The sequence below is a fragment of the Podarcis tiliguerta genome, assembly GCF_965153285.1.
Source record: "Podarcis tiliguerta genome assembly, chromosome: 10".
Classification (NCBI taxonomy): domain Eukaryota; kingdom Metazoa; phylum Chordata; class Lepidosauria; order Squamata; family Lacertidae; genus Podarcis; species Podarcis tiliguerta.
The window spans coordinates 40,011,845-40,036,717 of NC_139543.1; the positions used below are offsets into that span (position 1 = coordinate 40,011,845).

At 39.1% G+C, this 24,873-nt stretch overlaps 1 protein-coding gene across 2 annotated transcripts in view; it reads left to right on the forward strand.

Moving 5' to 3' along the window:
• The first annotated feature begins 990 nt into the window (after positions 1-990).
• Positions 991-24,873, forward strand: part of LOC310658535 (uncharacterized protein) — a 108,135-nt gene continuing 84,252 nt past the window's right edge. Inside the window, exons 1-2 of one of the 2 annotated variants that reach the window (XM_083400612.1) lie at positions 991-2,482; positions 3,281-3,336. In XM_083400612.1, coding sequence (XP_083256738.1) covers positions 2,261-2,482; positions 3,281-3,336 — 278 coding nt within the window. In that variant the 5' untranslated portion in view covers positions 991-2,260. Of the gene's footprint in view, positions 2,483-3,280; positions 3,337-9,873; positions 10,313-24,873 lie in introns of those variants that run through there. The other variant, XM_083400613.1, reaches the window with a different exon arrangement.

Consider the following 24,873-nt stretch of genomic DNA (forward strand, 5'->3'; position numbering starts at 1 on the left):
GTCTTACATATTTCAGGGTCAACCTGAAAATGAAGAGGAGTGGGGCTGAAAGAGTAAGTCAGCTTGTGAATACATGGATAAACTTGCATAGTGTACCCACAGTCCAAAAGTTCACACAACTGATCAGCTGTGCCTGTGTGGGTGTGGGTGTGTGTATATCTAGCTGTCTCTCTGTCTGTCTTATATATATACCTCAAAATGAATTCACCAAGGAATGTTTAGCTTCTGAAGGTAGTGCTTCATCCACCATTTTAAATAAAAGCCTTGGAGCTGATGCTGGTCCTGGCTGATAGTGGGCTTTCTTCTTCCATAGTTTAGTATCCTTTTCTAATTGGATTTGTTTTTATTATGGTTTTAGTAGTTTTTCTAAGGTAAGGGGGAGATAAATAAGTTTCAGATGAGAGGTGTCTACTTGTATCAAAAGTGGATTGGATACAGAGCAGATGAAGGGAGTTCCTCTGGATCCAACTGTCTCTTTTTCAGCAATCTTATCTGACAGAAGCTAGTGGAATACTTTGGCAAGTAGAATAAATATGGGATAGCTTTGAACATAAAGTTCCTGATACAGCAAAAGTTAATTTCACCACTTCAACGAATATAAATGGGCCTTGGTTAGTAACAACTTGTCCCATTGGTTTCAGTTGTATGACTAATTTTTGTGTGGCTGAGGCCTTTATGTCCAAACTGGCATTTAATTTAATTGTCTTGAATTGCCTACCTGTTCATTTCAAATACACATTGCCTTCCTGTCTTTTACTGAAAATTATACAGAATGCAATTGTTTGGAAAACAATTGTAGATCGCCCCCCATAGATTCTGCCCCCCCATAAATTGTCTATGTGCTTTGCAGTCTCACAATAAATTGGGAATTTTATTGTTTTTATAGCATGTCAGTACTAGGAGTATTATCACTTTCTAATAAGCTAACCTAGTCTACAACAGGAAGTCCCCCAGGACAGCTGTAAACTGCTCTTGGAATTCACACTATGGAAGAAAATTTGTGAAGGAAGGTTAAATACATTCCAATACACTGGGTAGAGCCAAATAAGATTACTGTATCTTATTTGGGGATGGAAACTTAGGGGGAATGTGTGTATAATATATGCTACATATTAGGAGTTTTATAATAACTCCTTGTTCAAGGAGTTTTTTTAGAAAGTATTGCATTCCAGGACAAAGCATACAAGTCCCCGAATAATGCCAGAACTCTCTTTTTTAAACAGATTATCATTTTAAAAAAACAAACAGCAAAGAAAATAAATATATGATAATAACCCCAATATAAACATTGTCTGTGGATGAGCTTAAAATAATAAAAGTGACCAATGAATGCAATGTTAAAGCTTTTGGAAAAGAGATGGTTTTATGTATTTTGACCACTTAAATAACTGTATCATAGATAATGTTTGAATGTAACGGTTGTAACTTAACTGTGTACATTTTGACAAAATCACATTCCGCCTTACCATTCTCTGGAGGGGATGCAAATATTATGGAAAGCTTTTTGTGTGTGGCTTAAATAAAGTATTTTGTTCTATGTTTGGAAGTAGCACCAGTCCTATCCCATCGACAGTTGGGAGCACAAGCCTTTTAATGTACAAAGGGTAGCAGTACTTCAGCCAATCTGTGATAAAGGGGGGAAATGAGATCACTATGGAAACGGCAGGGAGAATCTAAAAGGTTTCTTTATAAAGTAAACGTCTGATGTTTGTGACTGCGGGGGCAAAAAAAAAAATCATAAATCTGTATGATGCTATCATTTCTGATTTGTTATCGCAGCAAATGCCAAGTGTAAGCAGTCTGGCCATGGCTTTATTAAGCGCTTTCGTTTGCTAAGATAGCTACTATTCGACAGCAGAGGAGAGAGAGAGAGGGAGAGAGAGAGAGAGAATGAGAGAGAGATGGCAGTGCTGTAGGGGAAATCTCATTTGCTTAAATTTTTCATCATACCTTTTTTTTTTTTGTAATCACAGAGAAAGCTCAGAGCTTATGCAGTGAGCAACACCATGAGGTTTCCAGAAAGGCAGTCACTCGGGGAGCTGAATACAACTGCGAAAGCAATGTTTCACCCCCTTACGTGTCTGCCTTTGATCTCAGATTGAAAATCTGTGACCCTCTCCCTCCAATCCAAAAGCAAATAAATGCAAAAGGAAAGAAACCTTCAGAACACAGGCTGGCAAGGACAAAAAAAAAAAAAAAATAAAGAAGGAAGGAAGGAAGGAAGGAAGGAAGGAGAGAGAGTGTAGTTGTAATAGCTCCCATGGACCTGCTTGGACAACAGGCAACTGCCACTGGATTCACTGGACGAGCTAAACAAGGGTTGCAGGCAGCATCTCTGGTCCTGCAAAGGACAAGGAAAGCTTTTAGGCTTTCTCTGTACTTGCTGCCGAAGCTCTCACAGAGGCAACAAGACAGTCGCAGCCCTCCTGAAGTCCCAGTTCTTCAGAATTCATCTCAAAGCTTGCAGAGAAAGAAAACGATGGTAAGCCAACAATTATGAATACTGTTTACTGCATTTAAACATGATTTTTATTTTGTGTCTTGCATCTAATACGAATTATTGCTTCTCCCTAGATATCCTGGTCTTTTAAAAGACAGGTGTGAATTTTGATTGGTTTTCTGAGTTATAATTTGTTGATTTGGTCCAGTTTATTCATTTGTGGCACGAGACATACAGGGGCCATTCAGAGATTGTTGTGGTGCAACTGTAAATGGGTTGTGTCAACCCCAAGTAAAACTACTTCCATTTTCAAAGCACCATGTTTCTATAGCTTAACTTTTAGCATGTGACTCAGATAAATAAATTTTAATGCTAAGGTTGGATATCTGGAATGATAAGGGTTTTAAATTATAATAGCAGTGACATGCAAGGTTCAGATGGTAGTTTTTCTTGTGAAAGCATTTAGATATTGTAGTAGACTTATGAGTTTTAACTGGAACAAAAACTCCAGCCAAAATCCTGGCAGTGCAAACTTTTGAAAATGCAGAACTAAATATTTCAATGATAAATAAATGAAATGATTTGAAACCAATTTCAGTGTTGCTTTTTAGGCATATCATAAAAATCAATGATCTGTGGATAAATTTGTGGAGTGAAATGAAACTGCTTTCTTAAAATTTTCTGTATAGCACTACCTTGGAAAAACAGTTTGAATTACCTTGCTACATTGACAGATAATGTATTCAGACATTTATCAGATGTTGATGATAAGACTAACTATATAGGGCTGGGTGACACTAAAGGGGCAGTTTTTGAATGTTTGTATTTATTTTCTTCAAGGTATTCTACACATGGCCTTTCCAGACCAGTAACTTCATCAGAACAAAGCTTATAAGGTAGGTCAGAATAAATACTCATACAACTTGATAGCTGGGGGGGGGGGGGAGAGGGAGAATCTAAATTGCATGCTACACAATGTTAATGAATAATCTCTTCTGCCCAACTATATTGTATGCAGTATGAAATGAGAGGTTGATTGATATACGCGAATGCTCATTTGTTGTACTGTTTTTATTCTGAATATTCGGTCCTGGCTAGTGTTGGTAGGATAACAGAACTGAAAACCAGGAAGCTGTTGCACATATCCCATGCCAACACACCCCCTTGGGTCACAATATTCAGTATAGATACCTAACAGCTTCTGAATTGTACATTTGTGTTTAGAACAAAGCGAATACCTGACAAGAGCTGAGAAACAAGTGTAAAATACACCACAACTGAGAATACTGGAAGAAGTTGTGATTTTTAAGAGCAAGGGAAATGTTACCACCAACATAGTGATGATTCCTACTGCAGTGAGACTTTCTGAAGATACTATCTACCAAAAAGATAATGCTCTAGGAGTTTCAATATGACAAGCACTTTTGATAGTGGGTCTCTGAATTAGAATATAGCAGCTGCCTATCATCTTGCTGTTCTATTCTTTCCAACCTTTTTAGTAGTACCTAGGAAATAATGCAGGATCCTAAACCATATTTCTATAGCAATGATATTTAAAAGGCCAGTTGTTGCACTTGTTTGGGGGAACGCATCTATTTTGTTATAGATCATCAGAAGGGAGTTTAGGGGAATTAACTTATGCTGGGTTTGAATCATGGCCATCAATAGACTTCAACAGAGAAAGTGGTTGGGTTTCAACTTTTATTTTATTTTTTTCAGCCCAGTGTTTACATGCTATTGTTGTTATTAAAGTTTAACCCTGATTAATGATTTTTTTTTCTTCAAGTGGAATCTGCCACTAATTTTGCTAATACCTAGACAATAAAGACTGCAATTGAATGTAAAGCCATGCTGTTTGAACCCCGCTGGAGTCAATGGGCAGTATCCAACTAAGTCATACTCAGAGTAGACCTACAGAAATCAATGGACATTGGTTGGTCATGACTAATTAAGGTACATTGATTTTAATGGGTCTACAATCCAATGGGATTAAAGTTGCATTAAATGTTTTCAGGATTGCAATCAAAGACTAAAATATTTATTTTAACCTTTAAAAGTTTTAATCTTTAAGAGTTTATGCCTATCCAAACACCATACATTTGTTCTCTCCTTGCACTTTTAATTTTGTTATTAATCTTATTATTTTGTTAATAGATACCATTCATTTTGTAAGTTATATGCACTAGGAGATGCCACATTAGTGATCTTAAACCTATAGAGGGGAGTTCACCATTTTAAATAATACAGATTTACACAGTTAGATAAAAGGTTAATTAAGGTTAATATTGGAAAACATGTTCTGAGACTTCCTTTAGCAAAAACTTGAATGAATCTGATGTAATTCTATGCATTTTCTCTCTGTGTTTGATATGTAATATTTTTCTAGATCTAGGCTGCTGCTAATTCATTAAAACTTTCCTTGAGGGCAAATGGACCCTAGATATAAGTAAGCGCCTTTGTAGCAAAGCACATAGCATTATGAGTTAGCTAAGGGAATACTGTAACTGTATCCTCAGGTAACATTTTTCTGTACGAGTATATTATGCAATAAAAGTAGGTATTTTTTCCCTATTTTTATATTTCTTCTGGGAAATATCCAAACCTTTTCAAGCAGGTTATGCTCCTGGCTGAAATTTGCAGAAAACAATCAAAATAAACCCTGAAGAATATCTAAGAGAAATACCACTTGTGCTTGTTCCTTGGTTCACGAGTAGCATGGGACCTCTATTTTGGTTGAGTTGTCATCATATCGTGTGAACTTCATTGCTAATTATGATACGTATTTGTTGGAATGAAGATCCATGCAGCTGGTCGTTGTTGAATTTAATAGGGCAAACTCTTTGATAACTGTATAAGACTGCAGCCTTACTCTGCAACATATCATTCCAAATTCACAATGAAAGTTCAGCAATTCAGCAGGTTGGATCCAGAATTCACTCTCATCTGCAGCAGAATCCCCTAAGCAGAGTTCTACTCAGGGGATTTACTTGCTGGTGTAGGGAAGGTGACGTCTGCTCATTCCCGCTTTAGTTCCCAGTACCACCTCCCGCTGGATTTTGGGGGGACACTTTGGAATACTGTGGGAGATGGCACTGCAGTGTGCAGGTGAAAGGAGAATGCCAAAAGGCACCTCTCTCCTCCTACCAATGGGATCTGCCTTCTGGATCAAAAGTCTTCCACTGACAGAAGAGGTCTTTCTGTCTGTGGAAAGTGAAGTCTGGATCAGACTCAATTTCTCTTACCTGCCCCGCACCACCACTTTTAAAACGTGTAACTTAAAATAATGGCTTTTTTCCAGCCAGAACTCACTAGAACTCAGTTCTGGCACCTTTACCGCACTGGACAAATGTCCCTGCTGTTCCTGAGTAATGTTGTGTGATGTGGTAATGGTGCAGTGGTGCGCATATATCAGCATACACACATATTTGTCTAGTGTACCATCTCTTAAGACTGGGCTGCCACCAGGTGCCAGAAGGAGCAGCAGATTCATTTTTATTGAAAGATAAGAAAACCTGGACCATCTTTGTAACGCGGTATTCTGACTTGCACATGGAGTTGCACTAAATTCCCTATTGACCCTTTTTAAGCTTTTGATTTTGTTGTGCTGTTTTTATTTGATTATTTAAAAGATTTCTAGGCTACCTTTTAGCGTTGTTTTCCTACAAGGTGGTTTTTAATAAATAAAACACGACATGCCATAAATATAACAAAAGACCATAAAACGGTGAAATTATCAATAACAACCAACATAGCAACCTCTAAAATAGTTAAAACTATTTCTTGCCAAACTTTAATGCAAAAATGTATTTTGCGTTTTTCTTTTGTAAACCACCCTGTGGCCTTTGGATGAGGGCTGATATATAAATTTAATATATAATAATAATATTTCCTGAATATACTAATAATACACTAAGCACTGTTGTCAACCTTCCTACTCTACTTTTCCTGGAGAAAGGATATTGGTTATAAGTGTTCATTGGGGACTTGCATTGTGGGAAAGTGACTAGATTGTTTGGAAAGCAAATCGAGTTTGTTTGCATGCCATGTTAGGGCCACCACAATGCATTTTGCTGCCTGAGGCGGACAAGATACCCTGCTCTAGAAGTTGACTGGAGTGGCAGCTGAATCAGACTTCAAGACTGGTGATAGGATAATATCTTATTGAGGCACTAGGACAGCACAGGTCTGTTCTCCAACAGAAGGGAATAGCCAGGCTGCTTAAGAAGGGCACTCAGGGTGCTGTTGCCTATGCATCTACGTAACTGCCATCTAAGGCAGCTGCCTTATTTTGCCAAATGGTAGGGGTGGCCCTGTGCTACACTTTACACCCTGTCACCTGCAAAGACCTCAAAGTACAGTGGTACCTTGGGTTGCATATGCTTCAAGTTACATACACTTCAGGTTACATACTCCGCTAACCCAGAAATAGTGCTTCAGGTTAAGAACTTTGCCGGCGCAGCGGCAGCAGGAGGCCCCATTAGCTTCAGGTGCTTCAGGTTAAGAACAGTTTCGGGTTAAGTACGGACCTCCAGAACAAATTAAGTACTTAAGCCGAGGTACCACTGTAGTACAGTTCCTAGGTAGTCTTCAATAGTATCATGGTATTATGTGCCTTCAGGCCATTCTCTTTGCAGATCTGTTAAAAACGAAGGTAATCTTCACATACACACTTCCCTGGGGTCTTTTTCTGTTTTGTTCAGAACAAGCCTGCTGATTAGTCGAGGAAGACGCACGCAATTAGCCCTGTCCATGTGTTTCTAAGCGAACATACTCTAGAATAGCTTGGGAACGAAAATTCCTCTGTCTGTGTGCATGCACAAATAATGTTAGGATATGCATAGTCTGATCTATTCATAGGAAATATAAATCATTCTGGTAGAATATCTGTAGAAATCTCATGTTAAGGGGATATTTGGGGCATGATGGTTTCATAGCATAAATATTAGTAGAGCCTTGTCTAGATAGGTACAGGATGATTGATAACAGGGTTAGCAGACTTGTCTGATGTTAGCATTTGCTTTTCTTGTGAATCTCCTGTTCTTTTGATAGAATATATATAGAATATATATGGTCACATAGATACAGCACAGAATGTGTTTTGAATGTGCTCCTTAGGTATTTACTTTTAGATGTAAAGAACTACTGGACATTAAACAGTAGAAGATTAATGGGTTCTAGCTTTCTAGCTATGGAACATGAAGTGTCTGGATAGCAAGTAAAAGTCAAAGCCCATCTAGCCAAGAAAGCTGAGAATTATCATTCTCTGCATATTATAATAGTAGCTGGGATGGGCAACTCTCAGGGCGCCCTAAGAAATTTTGTCATTGCATAGTGGTTGGACTAGATAAAACTTGAGCCATCAGGCAGCTCTAAAGTTGTGTTTCCATTTGAGATTCTATCTCAGTGCTACTTGTCCTTGATAATTGTTTAATTGAACAGTGCCACCTCTACATAAGGAGATAGTCTGAAGCTCCTAGAAATTATTTTCAAAGCAGACATCACTACTGAAAGGTTAGAGCTGATGTTAGAGCTCGGCTTGGATCTGAGAAATCATTGTCTCAGCCCCACAAGCTTGTTGAGATGCCAAAGCTTGCTGCTCACATCTCCTTGGAGGAAGAGCAGGACACAAATGTAATTAACATTTGCCACTATATATGGTTTTGAATGTTTACAGCACATCAATCATTCCACCATAAATGGTTTAGCCTTTACTACATTGAAAAGTGAGACGGTAGAATCGCATCATGTTTATGAGAAAGTTATAATCTGGGGTGGTTTTCAACTACTTTTTACTCAGAGTAGACCTACTCTAGCATGGCAAAGTTTGGCTCTAATTTCAATGGGTCTACTCTGAGTAAAATTTAGTAGTATTTCCCTTACAAATTTAATTTGGCTCATTTTCTTTATTAGGTCTCTATAATAAAGGTAGTTATTTAAAATGCCATACTTCCTAAGAGGACAAATCCTTTTTCAAAAGTATTCTTGTGTCATCATATTATATTACAGAATAAAATCACACTTTTGCTGAAACATTTTGTCTGAAATTTTAACTGTGAAGACATTTCACAGCATATCTCAATGCATAAGGTCGCTGACCCAGGAAACAATTATATTTACTCACCACTCTCTTTTGTATAATGAAAAATATTTCCACTGTGATACATTTCATCTAATAAAAAACTATTTTCTTTTTACCGTTGTTTCAGTGAAAAAAATAAATAATCGGAACTCTGGTTTCTCCTGTCAAGCACAGAGAATGTAGATTTCAGTATGTTCACATGTATGCACATTTACAGAGACACACACACACACACACACACACAGAGAGAGAGAGAGAGAGAGGTGTCAAGAATTCACATAGTATCCAAAGTTGCTTTTTTTGGTATACTTCTGAAAACCAATTCATGATCCAAAGGAAAGTAATCCTCCAGGAAAAAGAAAAACCCTTGCATCATTCTGGGTTAGGCCAAGATAAATACAAAATCTGAAGATGGCCTCATTCATTAGAATATGTTTTCAAATAGCATTCTAACTTGCTTTAAAAGGAAACTCATCAGATCTGACCTGAAATTATCTCTGTAGAATAAAAATGTGCTATCTTGACTCTTTGGGTGGTTTTAAATCCAATGCTTAATTTTGAGCTTTTCTTATTTTGTCCATGTAAATGAATTCTTAAAATTTATTTGGAGGGAGGCTTATTTTGGAAGGGAACTTGCAAGGGCACATATCTGCCTTTGGAATCAGGTACAGAAAAAAACTCCACTGTCCAGATCTCACAAAATATAAATATTAGCAAAGATGTAAATTTATTGTGCAGACAGATACAGATCACTGAAAGTGGAAATCTAGGTATTTGTTACTGTTTCACGTATCCCATTCAATGATAATATCATTTGGGATAGAACCAGGTAGTAAATTGGAATTAGAAAATATTTTGTATGCTAAGATATGTATCAGGCCATATATAGAACAAATAATTTAGTTTTTTTCTAAACGAACAGTATATGTGTTAAACTCTTGTAACAACAAAAAGATTATTCTTGGAAGAGTAAAGCAGATCTAGTTCATGTTGAATTCTAAATATGCCCAAAGAGTAATATGAGTTATTCATTTTGCCTACATTCAATCTCTCTCTCCCCCCCCCCCTATTTTTTTGAATGTGTGTGTTTTATAAATCAAGTAGATGTGTTTTTCATTCTCTGGTTTTGTCACGGAAGCCTAGCAATTGACCATTGATTTTATTCCCCCTACTCTTCTGTGGGTTATAAAGAGAGCTGTGGGTGGTTAATTTATGAAAGGGATGCGTGAGTAAATAAAGAGTTAAAATAAAGGCAGGCTCACTGGTTTGTTTAGATCTGTCAGAGTCTGAGTGGCTGGCTGCATATCTGTCTCAGGAACAATAGGTACCTGTATTCTGCTGGGCAGTCAGCAGCAATATGGAAAAGGTCTGCTTTGGTTAAGAGGTTTCTTCATGAGAAGCCCTAAAGACAGTCCCACTTTTTTTGGCGGGGAAGCAGAGGGATGCAATCTCAACTGCCTTGAGATGAGGGGCAGAGCTTTGATCATTTCTATTCAGCACTGACTTGGCCTGAGATTGAGGTTCCCAGTCTAGAAGTCAGCGGGCTGTCTTTTCACTTTCTTCACAGAGGCACACACACACGCACGCAAACATATGCTCTCTCTCGCTCTCTCGCTCCCTTACGCACATACACACACACACACCCTCCTTTGCTGGTCTAAGCAGGCAGCTTAGTGTCACAGCTATAACCAAGGCACAGTGCACTGAACACAGCAGCACCAGTCTCCTTGGTGGGAAGAGGGGGCACGGAAGGTGACAACAATGGAGAAGCCTCAGTCCACTTGCAAGTTTAGGTAAGAAAGAATGATTTGTTTTCTCAAGGTTTCAGACACATTAGAATCCGTTAGCTTGAAATGAAACTGCTTAAATGAAACTGTTTAAGGATAAGGATGCCAGACTATAGGTTTCCCCCCATTCAGTTTCTGCATTGCTAGTATAAAAACACAACTCCATCCCACCCCCACTCTCGAGATGGTGACTAATCTAATTAGAAATGTTTCTAGCACTCACTTTTTAAAAATGCATTGTGATGCTTTCTTTTACAGGGGGATTGTGTCACGTATAGCAGTATTTATTCATTACGGTTCAATGGGGTAAAATGCCACTTTGCACCTGCCATACATATACAATATTAAAACTGTGTTCCATCAAACCCAATTTTTAATTATTTTCACACTCTTAACTGTACCGAGTTCAGAGAGTTTTAAAAATTAACGAGCTTCCCTGCGGAGTTCAAATAGTATAATCTACATGAACCACTGCAGCAGGAGGAAGACATTATTCTGGGAATATATTTTTAATGCAGGTGTAACCTTTAAACTTTAATGCATTGCTTTCTCAACAATTTCAAGGAAAACAGAGGCATGTGCAGTCTGTACTTTAAAAGAGTCAGTGGCTTAAAGAAAATAATAATCAAGTTGATCATTAACAAAATGAAGCAAAGCTTATGTATATATATCTGTGTAAATAAATGCATTTATGGTATTTTCTCTTGATGCGCTGTGGGAATGCTACAAACAACTTACTGAATGTGTATGCCCGGATAACCCATAATTGTTACAGGGAAAGTATAGTAAACAGAGTTTCTTTTTGGGAATGCTAGAGTGAAAATGCTGGAGAAACAATTTGAGGCATAAAGTTACATTGCTAAAAGAACACGAGGGGAGGTGAATCTGCATTGGTGCTTTTTTTTTTTAATTGACTGTAAACCAGATGCCATCATTTCCTTATCTCAAAAACCTAGGATTTGCTACAACATGCCATCCTTTATAAATATAAATTTACCGTGTGACTCCCATACAGGAACAAAGACTAACTTTGACACTGTGAGCTTTATAGTACTTTCTATTTATTGTAAACTACTGGAGATTTTTAATGAAAGAAAAAGGAAGGCAATTTGAAGCTTGAGTGTACAGTAATCAATGTGAGGGATGCATTTTCTTCAGTTGCCCATTTGCAAGATTCATTCTGAGCTTCCTGTGATATATTGTTATGTAAATATGGTTCAGCAGGGGAAAGCGGTGCTAAGGAGATTCAATTTACTTTGAAAGTTGTTCATTTTAGCTTGGGATGAATGTTATTTGTTTGATGTGACTCAAAGGAAAGAAGTGACTTTTTCATTGTGAAACCTATTGTGATGCGAACAGGGTGATATAATCTTTTTAATTTTGGCTTTCACACCACAGAAGATAAAGAGAGATCTCAGCTCATTTAGTGATTGCTAAGTCTTCATGGGTGCCCAAGGACTGATCTTGGTTGCTATGGCTAATCTGACCTCAATCTATGCCGCTTTAAGAACCAAGGCACTTTCTTTCTTTTTTACATTTAAGAGCATGTACCTTGATTTATGTCCAAAATTGTGACTAAATGTCTTTGTATCCATATGATAAATGGTGGCATGCAATTAATCATTTTGTAGAAGTAAACACTGCTGTCCCACTCGAAATATGTTTTGTTCTGAGTTAATGGTATGGAACAAGCCAGTCTCGGCAAACAGCTATCTATTATTTTAGAGAACCATTGAAACTTGGATCAAAAAGAAGGAAATTGGCATTCACTTTGCCTTGCATTAGTATTTCATTTCTGCTATCTGGTGATGAGACGGCATGTAGATTGACAATGAATGACTACCATTCCATCTCTCTACCTGAATATATAATAGATTAGTTCTGAGTGTATTTGTTCCACGAGGCCAAAAAAAGGGTCCCTGCTGCTTTATCTGATACTGTTTGTGTGCTACTCCATTATCAGTGGCTGTACAAAGATTTGCAGTTAGAAGTACTTTTGCTCTTCTGAAAGAAGCTCACTGTTTTAGTCTTATGCAAGTTCCCTGAACTCAAATACTATCAGATTTTGTTACTATTAGAAATGTTCTGCCTGTATGATACTTAATGGCCCTTGCATTTTCATGTATTAGAGAATCTCTTTCACAAGGAACTACTGTGATTAAAAGGATTTTTTTTTTGTACAAAGTGTTGGTTTTTTTTAGGGAAAGGAACAGTAATATTTCTTTTCTGCTGGATGGAAATTACTGGTTTGACTTCTTGTTTGGGTTCTGTATGCCAGGATAATGTAACAGTGATCTCAAGCTAAGAGAGAAAATGATCTGGTGTTTTTAGCATAGCTAAAAAGCACAGCAATACTTCACAGTCTTTTGCTTAATAATGAGTTGGCTAGTTAAGATTGCCACTACTGTAAGGACAGCCAGTTGCTGTGTTGTGCCTGATGGGATGGTTGGCATTATAAACAAAGAAAAGCTTGAATTTGTTGGTAATTGTACAAAAGCAGCCCTTTAGAGGAAATCTTTTATTCTCTTTAAAAGAACCCATAACACATAAAGGCGGCAGAAGTGAAAGTTAACAGCTACCGGTAATTGGCTGCTGTTAGAATTGATCACTGGTTCATACCTAGGCACTACTTTGGAGACCAAAATAAGTTCAGCTATGGATGTCATAATTACGGGTATAGTAGGTCTAATGTTATATAAGGGTTTATTTAAAGCACTTGCTAACCTTGATATGCCACTTAAATCTGTTCCACATTTTTATCATTTAAGAAGGTTAGTGGTTCGAGCCCACCCAGGGATGGCTGTGAGCTGGATCCCTGCATTGCAGAGGGTTGGACTAGATTACTCGGGGTACCTTCCAACTGTACAATTCTACGATTCTATAAATTTGAAGTATTTTCATGTGGACATATTGAGATACTGTTTAATTTTCAAGAAGTTCAGTGAAAGTTGCTGGTGTAGAGAAGGTGGGAAATTTAATTAGCTGGTTTGTTAAATGAACTTTAGAAGTTAAATGAACTTTTGAGAACTTTTTTTTTTTTTGGCGCTGGATCGATAGCAGTATTTGACAGGATAGTACCAATGGCTTCTCTACTGGATTTTAATAATGGTCAAAATGATAATAAGTACAGCATAACTTCTTGAAAATCAGGAAAAGTTTTGCTACTGACTTTAATGGGATCTGAATTACAATACCTTTCAATATTTACTATGTAAACATATTTACCTTAAAATAATGACAGCTTAGGAATGTACAGTGGTACGGAAGGGTCCTTCAGTACCTCGGCTTACAAACACTTTGGGTTACAGACTCCACTAACCCAGAAGTAGTACCTCAGGTTAAGAACATTACCTCAGGATGAGAACAGAAATCGTGCAGCGGTGGCAGCGGGAGGCCCCATTAGCTAAAGTGGTACCTCAGGTTAAGAACGGTTTCAGGCTAAGAATAGACCTCCGGAACGAATTAAGTTCGCAACCAGAGGTACCACTGTATTGGCACTTTGATCACATACAGTGTAATTCTATACATGTCTACTCTGAAGTGAGTCCCATTGAGTTCAGTGGGGATTACACCTATAAATGAATAATAGGATTGCACTCTTAGTTTCTGGTTTAATAACAGTCAACATGTGGAGATCCAGATTACTGGAGTGCACTCTCTCTCACTCTCTCTCTCACACACACAGTTGTGTCTGCGTGTGTAACAGCAACCCACTAAAATTTATTTATCACAAATGTACAATGTACCAGTTAATGTCTAGAAGTGAGAGTACCCAAATGGGAATCCTCCATAATTATATGGGATGAGCGATGACAAAATTCAAACCAACAGTGCCTTCATGTTTTCATTGTCACTTCTCTTTATGGTGTATGCAAATTTCAGTGACTTGAGCATAATGGCCAATGTTCCATGTGTCTACTTAAAAAGATAAAGTGATAGAATTACATTGTCTTAGTTAACTGCTGCCAAATACAGAGGTATTGATTAACCAGCAGGAGATGCTGTTTAAGTGTTTCAGCTGTCACCCTTCTATTGGAGACTGAGTGCATCATTTTCACCACTGACTCATTCTCCACTAATCTATGACAAAAGGGAAATACTTTATTCCTACACTTTGGCTTCCTTATGTTGCCTTATGCTTATGAACCAAGTCTTATTTGCTTGTTGTTTGCTTTTAAAATCTGTGGTGCCATACTGTTTTCTGCTTCTGAAATATAATCTTGTTGTGGCATGTGTTTATAAAACATACAGAGAGCCAAAGGGACAGAAATGTGTTGTTCACATAGAAGTAATGCTATGTTAATCATTGTTTCTTATTTTTCTTAGCTTGCTTAATGCAACATTGCTTGAACCTACATTTTTTAGAAATGTTTTTTTTTAAATACATACATCTAATACCGCCATTCAGATTTATATGAAAACATTTTTGTGGCTGAATGATGTTCAAAATTATACATGCACACAAATATTCACATGTGAGATATCATAGAATCAAGAACTGTAGAGTTGGAAGGGACCTGAGGGTCATCAAGTCCAGCCCCCTGCCACACAGGAATCTCAAGTAAGGCACACCCAACCTCTGCTTAAAAACCTCCAATGAAGGAGAGTCCGTAACCTCCCAAGGCAGTCCATTCCACTGTCAAACAGCTGTTACCACCCAAAAGTTCTTCCTGATGTGTAGTCATAATCTCATTTCTTGTAACTTGAATCCATTGGTTTGGATCCTCCCCTCCGGAGCAGGAGAAAACAAGCTTGTTCCATCTTCCATGTGGCAGCCCTTTAGATATTTGAAGATGGCTATCATTTCTCCTCTCAGTCTCCTCTTTTCCAGTCTAAACATACCCAGCTCCTTCCACTGTTCCTCATAAGGCTTGGTTTCCACACCCTTGATCATCTTGGTCACCCTTCTCTGTACACGTTCTAGCTTGTCAATATCCTTCTTACATTGTGGTTCCCAGAACTGAGCACAGTAATCCTGGTGTGGTGTGATCAAGGCAGAAGAAAGTGATACTTGAAACCTACAGAAGAGATGCAATAATATGTTTCATTGTAATCTCCACCCTTATAAGAGTGTTTCTGTTCAGAATTCCAGCCATTCACTTCAAGTAGGGCATTTGAGTCCCCCAACCCCGCCCCCTCACCACACTTATTGTATGCCTCTGAATACCACTTGTTAAGGACCACAAGCAGGAGAGTGCTATTGCACTTATGTGCTTTTGGACTTCCCCAGGGGAATGTGGTTGACCCCTGTGAGAATGGAATGCTGAACTGATTCAAGCAGCCTTCTTGTGATCTGCTTTTCTGTTCCAAGTACCACGGCATTCTGGAGCCACTGAGCATGCTCACTGGTCTTTTTGAGGGGAAGGTAGTGATTGCCCCCATTAGATTTGCTTTCATTTCCTATATCTCCATTTGCCATGCTAAGAAAAGAGATACTCTCTATGAGAGATACCCAACATGTTTCATTAAGAGAGGATCTGGAAGGGATAGCCTTGGGAAAATCGCCACCAAACTACTAGAAGCTACTAGAAGGATGAAAGTGCTAAAGATTTGCACAAAGCCTTTGAAACACATTAGGCTGGAACACAGAATATTATTGTAGGGCTTTAGATGGTGCTTCCTGCCTTATAGGAGTGAATTGAACCTAAGTCTGTAGATAGCTTTAGTCCTTGTGAATTTGTATTTTCCTTGCATTCTAGGTAGATAAGCATTTATCTTCCAGTATCATAACTTACAGGGGTAGTGGAAATTTTTGGTTCAGTTAACATTTAAAGGTGACCTACCCAATTTGCAGTTTTGCAAACAATATGTTAACTGAAAAAGAGCCATCCCTTGAAATATGCATTTCTCCGAATTTTGCAATGCAGTTCTCCCGGCAAGTAAAGTGTACAAAAATACATATATTTGGGTAAAGTGTGCACAGAAATGCATATATTAGTGAAAATACAACTACAGATGCATTATACTAGTGGCAATTGCTTTGCAAAAATGTGTTATATTTGGGAAAATTGTATACAAACGTGTACATTCTGGATTTAGTCTGTAGTCCTGTGTACCCACTTCCTTGGGAATAAGCCCCATTGAACTTAGTGGGATTTCCCCTTTTGAGTAGACACTTATAGGCTTGTGCTGTTTAAGAGTCATTTGTGATTATTAAATTATGCAATTTTTTTCTAGACATGGGGAGGCACCAATTCACCTCCTTGCCAAGGGCACAAGGCATGGAAGGGAGAGCCAGATACAGGATGCGAGGGAGCCTAGGCACACCTCTGCCCCTCTTTGAAACCATTGGCAAGCCATGTTGACAACACTGAACGAGATGGTCTGACTTAGCATAAGGCAGCTTCCTATGATTTTTTAAAATATGAGGTGTGAATGTCACAGACAGGTATTTCAAAACACTTAAATGACATAGAAGAGAGCCACAGCTGGGAGCAGCACCATTGTAGCTGTGTGATGTGTGAAACAGCCCTGCACTTTGAAAATCTCTCCTCATTTTAACGTATGGCTAGTTCAGTCTTGCCCCCTTTCCTTTCACTATCTGTGGGCTCTGTTGCAGTGGGAGAAGCCTAGCAGCACAACTTCCAATACAGTGCAAAATAAAATAAAAATGTTAAGTTAACAAGAGACCTTGGCAGAGAGACTAAAGTACGGGAAGGAATATTTGCTGCAATTATTTCTTGCCTCTCATCTTAGTCAGAAACATGAAGGGCTTTTACATCTACACAGCTTGGCAAGAGCATCATTTTGTTGTGACTGGGCTTCTGTTGAGCTTTGCCAATGTTCATTTATTTTAGAACATGAAGAATGCTATCTTATCTCCAGTCACCTGGGAGGAAGCCCAGAATTGTGCTGAAAATGGATCAAATTCCAGTCCGTTTCTGATTTCTGTAGGGTAGGTCCATTTAACTCCACTTCTTACTGGGATACTCCCCCCTTCCCTCCCACCACCAATGGGATTCCCATATATTGGCACCTTGAATTTGTGTGTTATGTGTCACTCTGTCTTGCTCATGTCTAGGGCATAAGTGTGTAGAGTATGGGGTAAAGCTGCAATCCAACATCACGTTTCCCCCCTTTAGTGACCATATATTGTGTACAGTTGTGCAAGCAAAAACCCCAACACCCAAACGCCTGTGCAGTTAATACATCTGATTATTTGGGAGCCTTAATCATGTAGAGCTCCTCCTCAGGCCTTGCTCCTTAATCTATACACATATGCCATACAGGTGAGTAATGTGTGATAGGGCTGAAGTGAACTATTATTGAGCTATAAAAATATCCATTATTTGGGGCTATGGATGTTACAATCTACTCAATAATATCACCATGGCAGTTGTTTATTTCCTTGACATCTGACAGGAGGGCATTCCACAGGGCAGGCGTGACTTCTGAGGGCCTTCTTGGTAGTTGTGGCTGCCCTGTGGAATGTGCTCCTGTCAGATGTCAAGGAAATAAACAACTATCCGACTTTCAGAAGACATCTGAAGGGATGTATAGAGAAGTTTTTAATGTCTGGTGTTTTATTGTTGTTTTATAATCTGTTGGAAGTTGGGCAACCCAGTCAAATGGGTGGAATATACACAAATTAATATTACTACTACTGGGAGTAAGCGATAGCATGGTAAATTCCGCTGCCTCTTCTATTTTCTCAGTCCCATTCAGTACATGTCTGTAGAAAAACCACCTGGTGATTGGAAACTACTCTATATTATTCATCCACTGCCTTCTCAATTATTCAGTTCAATATGTCTATGCAGTTTCACTTGTGCTTACTCTGGGCCATATATTTTCTAGTTTTGAAGTTGATCATGTGTTTATTAATCCTTGAGGTTATTTTTTTACAGCAGAATACTCTTGGTTATGGAGAGACCCTGTGTCTGTTCCTTTGGTAAATTATTCTTGACAGGATGGCCACAGGAAGGGCTGAGATACTTCTGTGAAACTGGCCCAGGACCCCCTTCCCCCTTAGTCACTTCTCTTCATGGATCAAATTTGGGGGTAGAGAGAGTGAGCGCTCACCACCCTGCTTGCTAGCCCTGCCACGGCTGTTGTATCCCCTTCCTGCTACCCACACTTTGGGGTTAAGATCTATAGCAGGAAGTCTTCACACATGTAGGCTCTTCTAGCGATTTAGAACAATTATAACCATGGGGTGGGGAAGAAACACTGAAGAAGGCTTAGAACTCACTCCTCCTTCAGAGCATATGGTCATACAAATAATTTCTTAGACAGCTATGCCAACAACATTTCTTAAGTTATACCCCCTCTCAGTCATCTCCTTATCCAAAAATCTTACGGGCAAGAGACAGCTAATTATTTCTGGTTTACTTTTGCTTACTAATGAGATATTGCCTGTACTACAAAATGTATCACCCAATGGCATGGAGAAGGGAAACATTTACCTCAGTTCATATAGATCTTACTCTTCTGCCATAGCCACCAGCTTCTGCTATTATAGATACCTTTCCTACCTGGCTGCGTCTGCAGTTATGTGGAGGCCACACATGAGGGCTTTTTGTGAACCCTCCATTACTTCCTGGCACATTTACTGATGGAGCGATAGTGTCTGAGGCAGAAGGAGCCCCAGGGTATAATTTTTTGGGATATCTGAATTCCATACTAAGTACTCTGATGGCCCATGTGGAAAAAACCATGAATCCCCAGGGCCTGATTCTCATTTGGGAAGTAGTCCTGAGTTTGGGCTGTACCTTCAGATTCTGTGTGTGGGCTCTCGTAAGGCAAGAAAGCTAGTAACCTGGAGCCCTTCTCCCCCAATGTGCTAGCTTTCTATGATCAGTTCAGTGATCTAGATGGCAGGATGTAATTGACACTGGTCACTGACATCAAGAGGTGAGTGTTAGAGGAGAAGAGAAGGGCAGTGGGGCAAGGTTAGGAAGTACAGGGCAGTTAGGGTGGTGGTTGAGTCCTGCTTCATTCCCTTTGATGTCATTTGGACATGGGAGCTGAACATTGGAATGGGCTCAGAAACAGCAGCAGCCTTCTATTTCACCCCCCCCCCAAAAAAACTCCTTACAAATCAAGATGGTGGTGGTTCATCCATCACTCAAAATGATACAGATCTGTTTTCATTCGTGTCATCTTATGTGGAAAAATGAGGTTTAGTACAGAGATTCCGAAACCTCAACTCTCCATCCCCTTCAGACGTCTAGGCTCCCCCATCCAATAGAAATATGGAAACCCAGACTACTGGGGTGAAAAGCATTCTGCTTTGAATTAACCATTGTTTTGCTGCCCAAAGAAAGTGATAATATCTGACATTGCATTCAAGTCACCAGAATAACTTTAGTTGAGAATAACAGCTGTAAATATCAGTTTTGTATTGCCAAGGCTTGCAGTTGGCTTCAGTGGTTGTTATTTAGCTTGTCACTTTGTAGAACAGATCATGACATCATTGACCACAACTGAGCTCCCTTCCTGGTCGCATTAGGATAACAGTGGCTAGCCATTTCTATTCTATTTCTGACGGTCATTCTAATCAGTCTGTGTATGCAAGCTATGGAGGGCTAACTGAGAGGGGGCAGCTGCTGCACTCAGACTAGAAATAACACCACAATCAAAGGGTGAAAGCTTAATAAAAGAAGCAATAAATTGCTACCTCTCTACAGTTTTACCTTTGGAAAGCCTGCTGTAGAGATCCTGATCATCCTAGCCAGCATAATTTTCCCAGAGTACCTGGTTGGAGCAGACTTGGGAATGGGAATGAATTTACAAGGCTTGAGTACTGTCCTGAATACTAGATGCTGTGGTTTCTATGGCAACAGAAACCAAGGATGACAGTCAGGAGGAGTAGCTAACAAAAGCTCCTACTCAACTGCTGGATACTAATTTGAAAATATTGCCTTTTTAAAAAACAAAAACAAAACAAAAAAAGTCTTGCTTTATTTATCCCCATTCAATCCCCTTTCCATGGAAAGGAATAATAATAAAAAGCATTGGGTTGTGCTTCTCAGCAGCAATATGTGAAAACAATCGCTCGACACTTTGATAATCTAGCTATCAGGCAAAGGCCCATAAGTGTTTCAGTTTTCAAAACTTGGAACAGGTTTATAAGGTGTGTGGCTTTTAAGAGTAAGAGGAACAACACTAGAGGACCTGTCTCACCTTCAAGTGCACCTAAGCACCTGTAATACAAATTCTACGTGCTAAAGAGGTTTCATGAGATCAGAATCAGGCTGACCAGTTCATACGTTGAATTGTGTGTATTTAAGTCCTGGTGCAACTTTGATGTGCAGAACTGAGCTTGCCGCCGCATTTCATTTACTTTACTTTATAACCTCAAGATAATTTAACAACAGTTTGAAATAATTAAACCTGCAAATATGTCAAATCCCCTGAAAACAAAAGCATAATAACTAAGCATTCCAATGAAGTTTTATATGTATCTGTCAAGGATGAGTCCTACTGGTTCTAGAAAATGTTTCTGCTTTAGCAAACCCTCATTAGATAAGATTTCCTCGGCTGTAAAGGAGAATTATTTTCTCCATGCTTTTGCTTTAAATGCCTGAATGGGTGGAAACAAAAATAGGTGCTCTGTAAATTTTATGACATATTATAGGAAGTCTCTTGGGTATGAATTGCCTGAGGACATTTGGGATATACAGATCAATACTTTCTAAGTATCCCTATTTTTCCAGGCACCGTCCTAGATTTACAGAACTCGTCTTGGCTTTGATTTGATCCCAGAATGTTTCACTTTTCCTTAGGACATCCCTGTTTTCATGGGAGAAATTGTGGAGAGTATGGAGTTATGTGATCCCCTCCCCCAAGCCAAGGAGATTAGTAACTATACAACCTTTAGAAGACATCTGAAGGCAACCCTATATAAGGAAGTTTTAAAATGTTTAATGTTTTATTGTGTTTTTGTACATGCTGGAAGCTGCCCAGGTTGGCTGGGGCAACCCAGTCAGATGGCCAGAGTAGTAGTAGTGATGATAGTAGTAGTAATAAAAATAGCTGCTATTATTGAATAGGACGTCCCAATTTTCATCGAAGAAATGTTGGAGAGTATGTAGTAACATTCTAAATTATGACCATAAGGCTACAGAAAACTGGTGCACACTAACATGAAGCCAGGTCTTGAAGCCTCGCAAAGACTATAAATCTGAATAGATGTGAGACGTCATGTACCTTCAGGGCTAAAGTGTCCTCCAGTGACCAGTAAATCAGTCATTCTCATGATATAAGAGTTGTGTTGCCTGTTCCAAGCAACATTCATGATGATCCTATGCTTCTCATGCTTATGAGTCTTGTTTGAAAGGGGACAATGTTTTTTAAGTTAATAAAAAAAGTCTGTGGGGCAGATTTCCATCCCCTTCTGCCCCTGATAAGATCAGAGCTGTAAGAAGAGGAAGTCAAAATGATCCATATTTCCGTTTCACCACTTCCTTGGAATGTCCAAAGTGTCTGCTACTCTTATATGAACTTGGGTTCAATGGACTGACCCTTACTCTGACTTCATCTATAGGTAGTTTCATGGCATGTGAAGCTGAAACAAATGTACTCCCAAATCCTTGTTACTCTGGAGTAAACTGCATGGGTGAGTGGAAACAGTATCAAAAAGTCCCATGGAACCGTAGAATACTAATATACTGCAGTCCTACATAGGTTTACTGAGAAATAAATCTCACTGTATTCGTGTGTCTTACCACCAAGCAAGTGTGCATAAGATTGCATTTATACAGTGTCAATCATTTTTAGGGTATTGGATGCCTGGATTGCAGAAACTGATCCTTCTGGCTTTGTGATTCTAGGGTGAGTGTTACATCTTGAGGTAATGAAGTGGGGACAAGAGGTGAGACATCTGTCACTTTTCTTCTCCGGCTGTCAGCACTTCAAATGCCTATTCCCCCACTCCCATCTTTGTCCTCTTCTCTCCAATCACATCTATTCCCATGTGGCCAATTGGCACGCTTGAGTCTCCACTATCTTTCAGGATCACCCTCAACCTTCCTTTTTCATCAAGAAATTTACTTTATTTCTCCATCCATCCAATTCACAGCTAAATGAACTAAATTAATATCTAAATTAACTGTGGATGAAAAATTGTACTGGAGAATTACAGTCTCAAAATATTGTTCATTTACTTTCACGTCATTAAATCCTCTCCACACTGCCCTCTAGCTACCAGTTTAGCGCTTTGGCACTTTTAAGTTTTCTTTTGCAAATGAATCCTTAATTCCACCTTGCATGAGCATTTCTGCTTCTTAGGAGGGACAAGCATGTGCTTATTAGAAGATGATAAGGAACATAACCTCAGGACTGAAGTACACGTTCCAAATAAGTGACAACAGAAGATGCACACCTTACTCATGAGCTCTGCCACATTCATATGCTCCTGATACATTTCAAAAGAAAAGGAGTTAAACATGCCTGTAAGCAACAGGTATACCTTATCCCTGAAAATAATATACAATATCCTCTCCCTAAACGTTGTAAGGAGCCCCTCTTATAAAACAAAGGGTTTGGATCTGTATTTAATTTCTCAGTCACAAGTACTGATGCTCAAGGGTGCCTAGAAATATATTTCCTCTAATCCTGAACAGAGTCTAACAATCATGCTTGCCATCTGATTTACCATCTCAATATGGTGAAAGGTCAGCCAGGCTGTGGTGAGCAGGACTTCTTCCCAATGCTGGAGCTGCAGATTGGGAGATGGTGGTCCATGCTCCCTCCTCAAAGAGGGGAGGAAACTTGCTATTTGGTTTACTTCTGTGCTTGATGGGTACAAGCAAAGAGGTAAAGCCAACTAACCAGCTTCTGGCTCCCCTCTCTGGCTCCAAGCTGGCGGGGATGGTGGAGGTGTGTTGGATTTTAGAGGCCTGTCAGCCTGGCACCAATGGAGAAGGCCATACAATTTTGGTTCCGAGCTGTGAAGGTTCATGTCTGTGCTTGTCAGGGTGGGTGGGTGGAGGTTGGAGCTCCAACAATCCCATACATTTGTAGGCCTAATGTGGACTGTGGCATCTTCATGCCTTCCACACCTCTGATGCAGCAGAGGCCTTTGAACGTATGGGGCTTATAATGGCCTATAGACACCCTTGGTTCTTGAGATATAGTGTAGCCTGCACAAGGCAGGCTCGATCTGCCCAAGAAATTCTAACACCTCTTAAAAACTTGCTTTCTTTCCCTCTGCAGCTTACTAGCATTTGTTTTGGATGAACTTCGTCTTGTTTATGCTTTCACTGGTGACCTCCAGACTGGGTTGCCGTATTGTACTCTTTGTGGGGATGCCTTTGAAGGTGGTTTGGAAACCTTAACTGATACAAAGTGAAGTTGCCCAGATGTTGATTTGGAACAGGAAGTCAGTCGATATGATCTCAATATTCCACCTGTTGTCACTGGTTTGTTTCCTGGCCCAATTCAAACTGCTATTTGGGACCACCTTGACCCATATAACCCTGCCCACGATTTAAGGTCATCACCAGAAGTCCTACTTCTTTGCCTGTCCGGTGGCCCCTTGTTTAGTGGATCTCCCTTGCAACAGATTTGCATTTGGTCCCTACAGAGCTGGCCTGCTAACGAGCTTACAAATGTGGTTTTTTGTTTTGTTCTTCATAATATTTTTTGGCACCTGTTTAAAAAATGATTGTGATGGATTAAGTTGTGTACTGGTCTTATGGAGTGATTGTGGCTTATGTACCTATTTTAAGTACCAGTGGTTTTGGAATTGTTTTCAAAACTGTTTTGTCTTCCAGTGCATTGTTCTTCACATGAAGGACAGTCTACAAAATAAAATAAAATAAAATATTCCTCCTGTATAATCTACCCTGAAGAGTGGCCTAAGAAAAAGTTTGTGGGTGAGATCCAGCATTGTGTGAGTGGACTCCATCTTCCTCTCCTCCTCTCCACAGCCCTGGCAACCCTCCGCCAATATGCTCAAGACCCCGCTCCCCAACCGTCTTGAGCAGATTTTTGGGTCTGGTGGAGACTTCTGGTTGGGAGAAGAGGAAGTGAAGTTGTGCAAGCAGAAGTTCATTTTACTGATGGCTAGACACAATTGAATTTCACTCTAAATAACTAATAACTGCAGAAAACAGTAATTATAATTGTTTGCTTTGAAGCGGTGAGATTGTTGTTATAAACAAATTAACAATAAGCAGTGCTCAGTCAATCATTGTTTAAAAATGTATTTCATTACTATATGAAAATGGGACTTTAATGACAATTTCAAATGATTTAGAATGTGGTACAATTATTTGATTTTAATCTGCAGTACAGGTTTGTTTCTTCATCAAAGAAGAGGCCTCGTTCAGTGTTTTCACAGGTGAACAGCTCTTTCAAAAGTTTTGTCCTTGGAAATTAAGGTGGTACACAAATAGCCAAACATCACAGAAAATTAGGTTGGGTTTTGTGATTTTCGGGTAATGTGTCCACATTTTCATTAACCAGTGGAGATTAATAGTGGCATATACATTCTTTAATTTTCTTTATTCTATGAATGCATTTTATTCAATCAGGATATCAATACTTTTGAATAAACCCATAAGATTTATAATTTCACTAGAACAATAAACTGAGGCGGTTTCTCAGGAAGTTTTATAGTT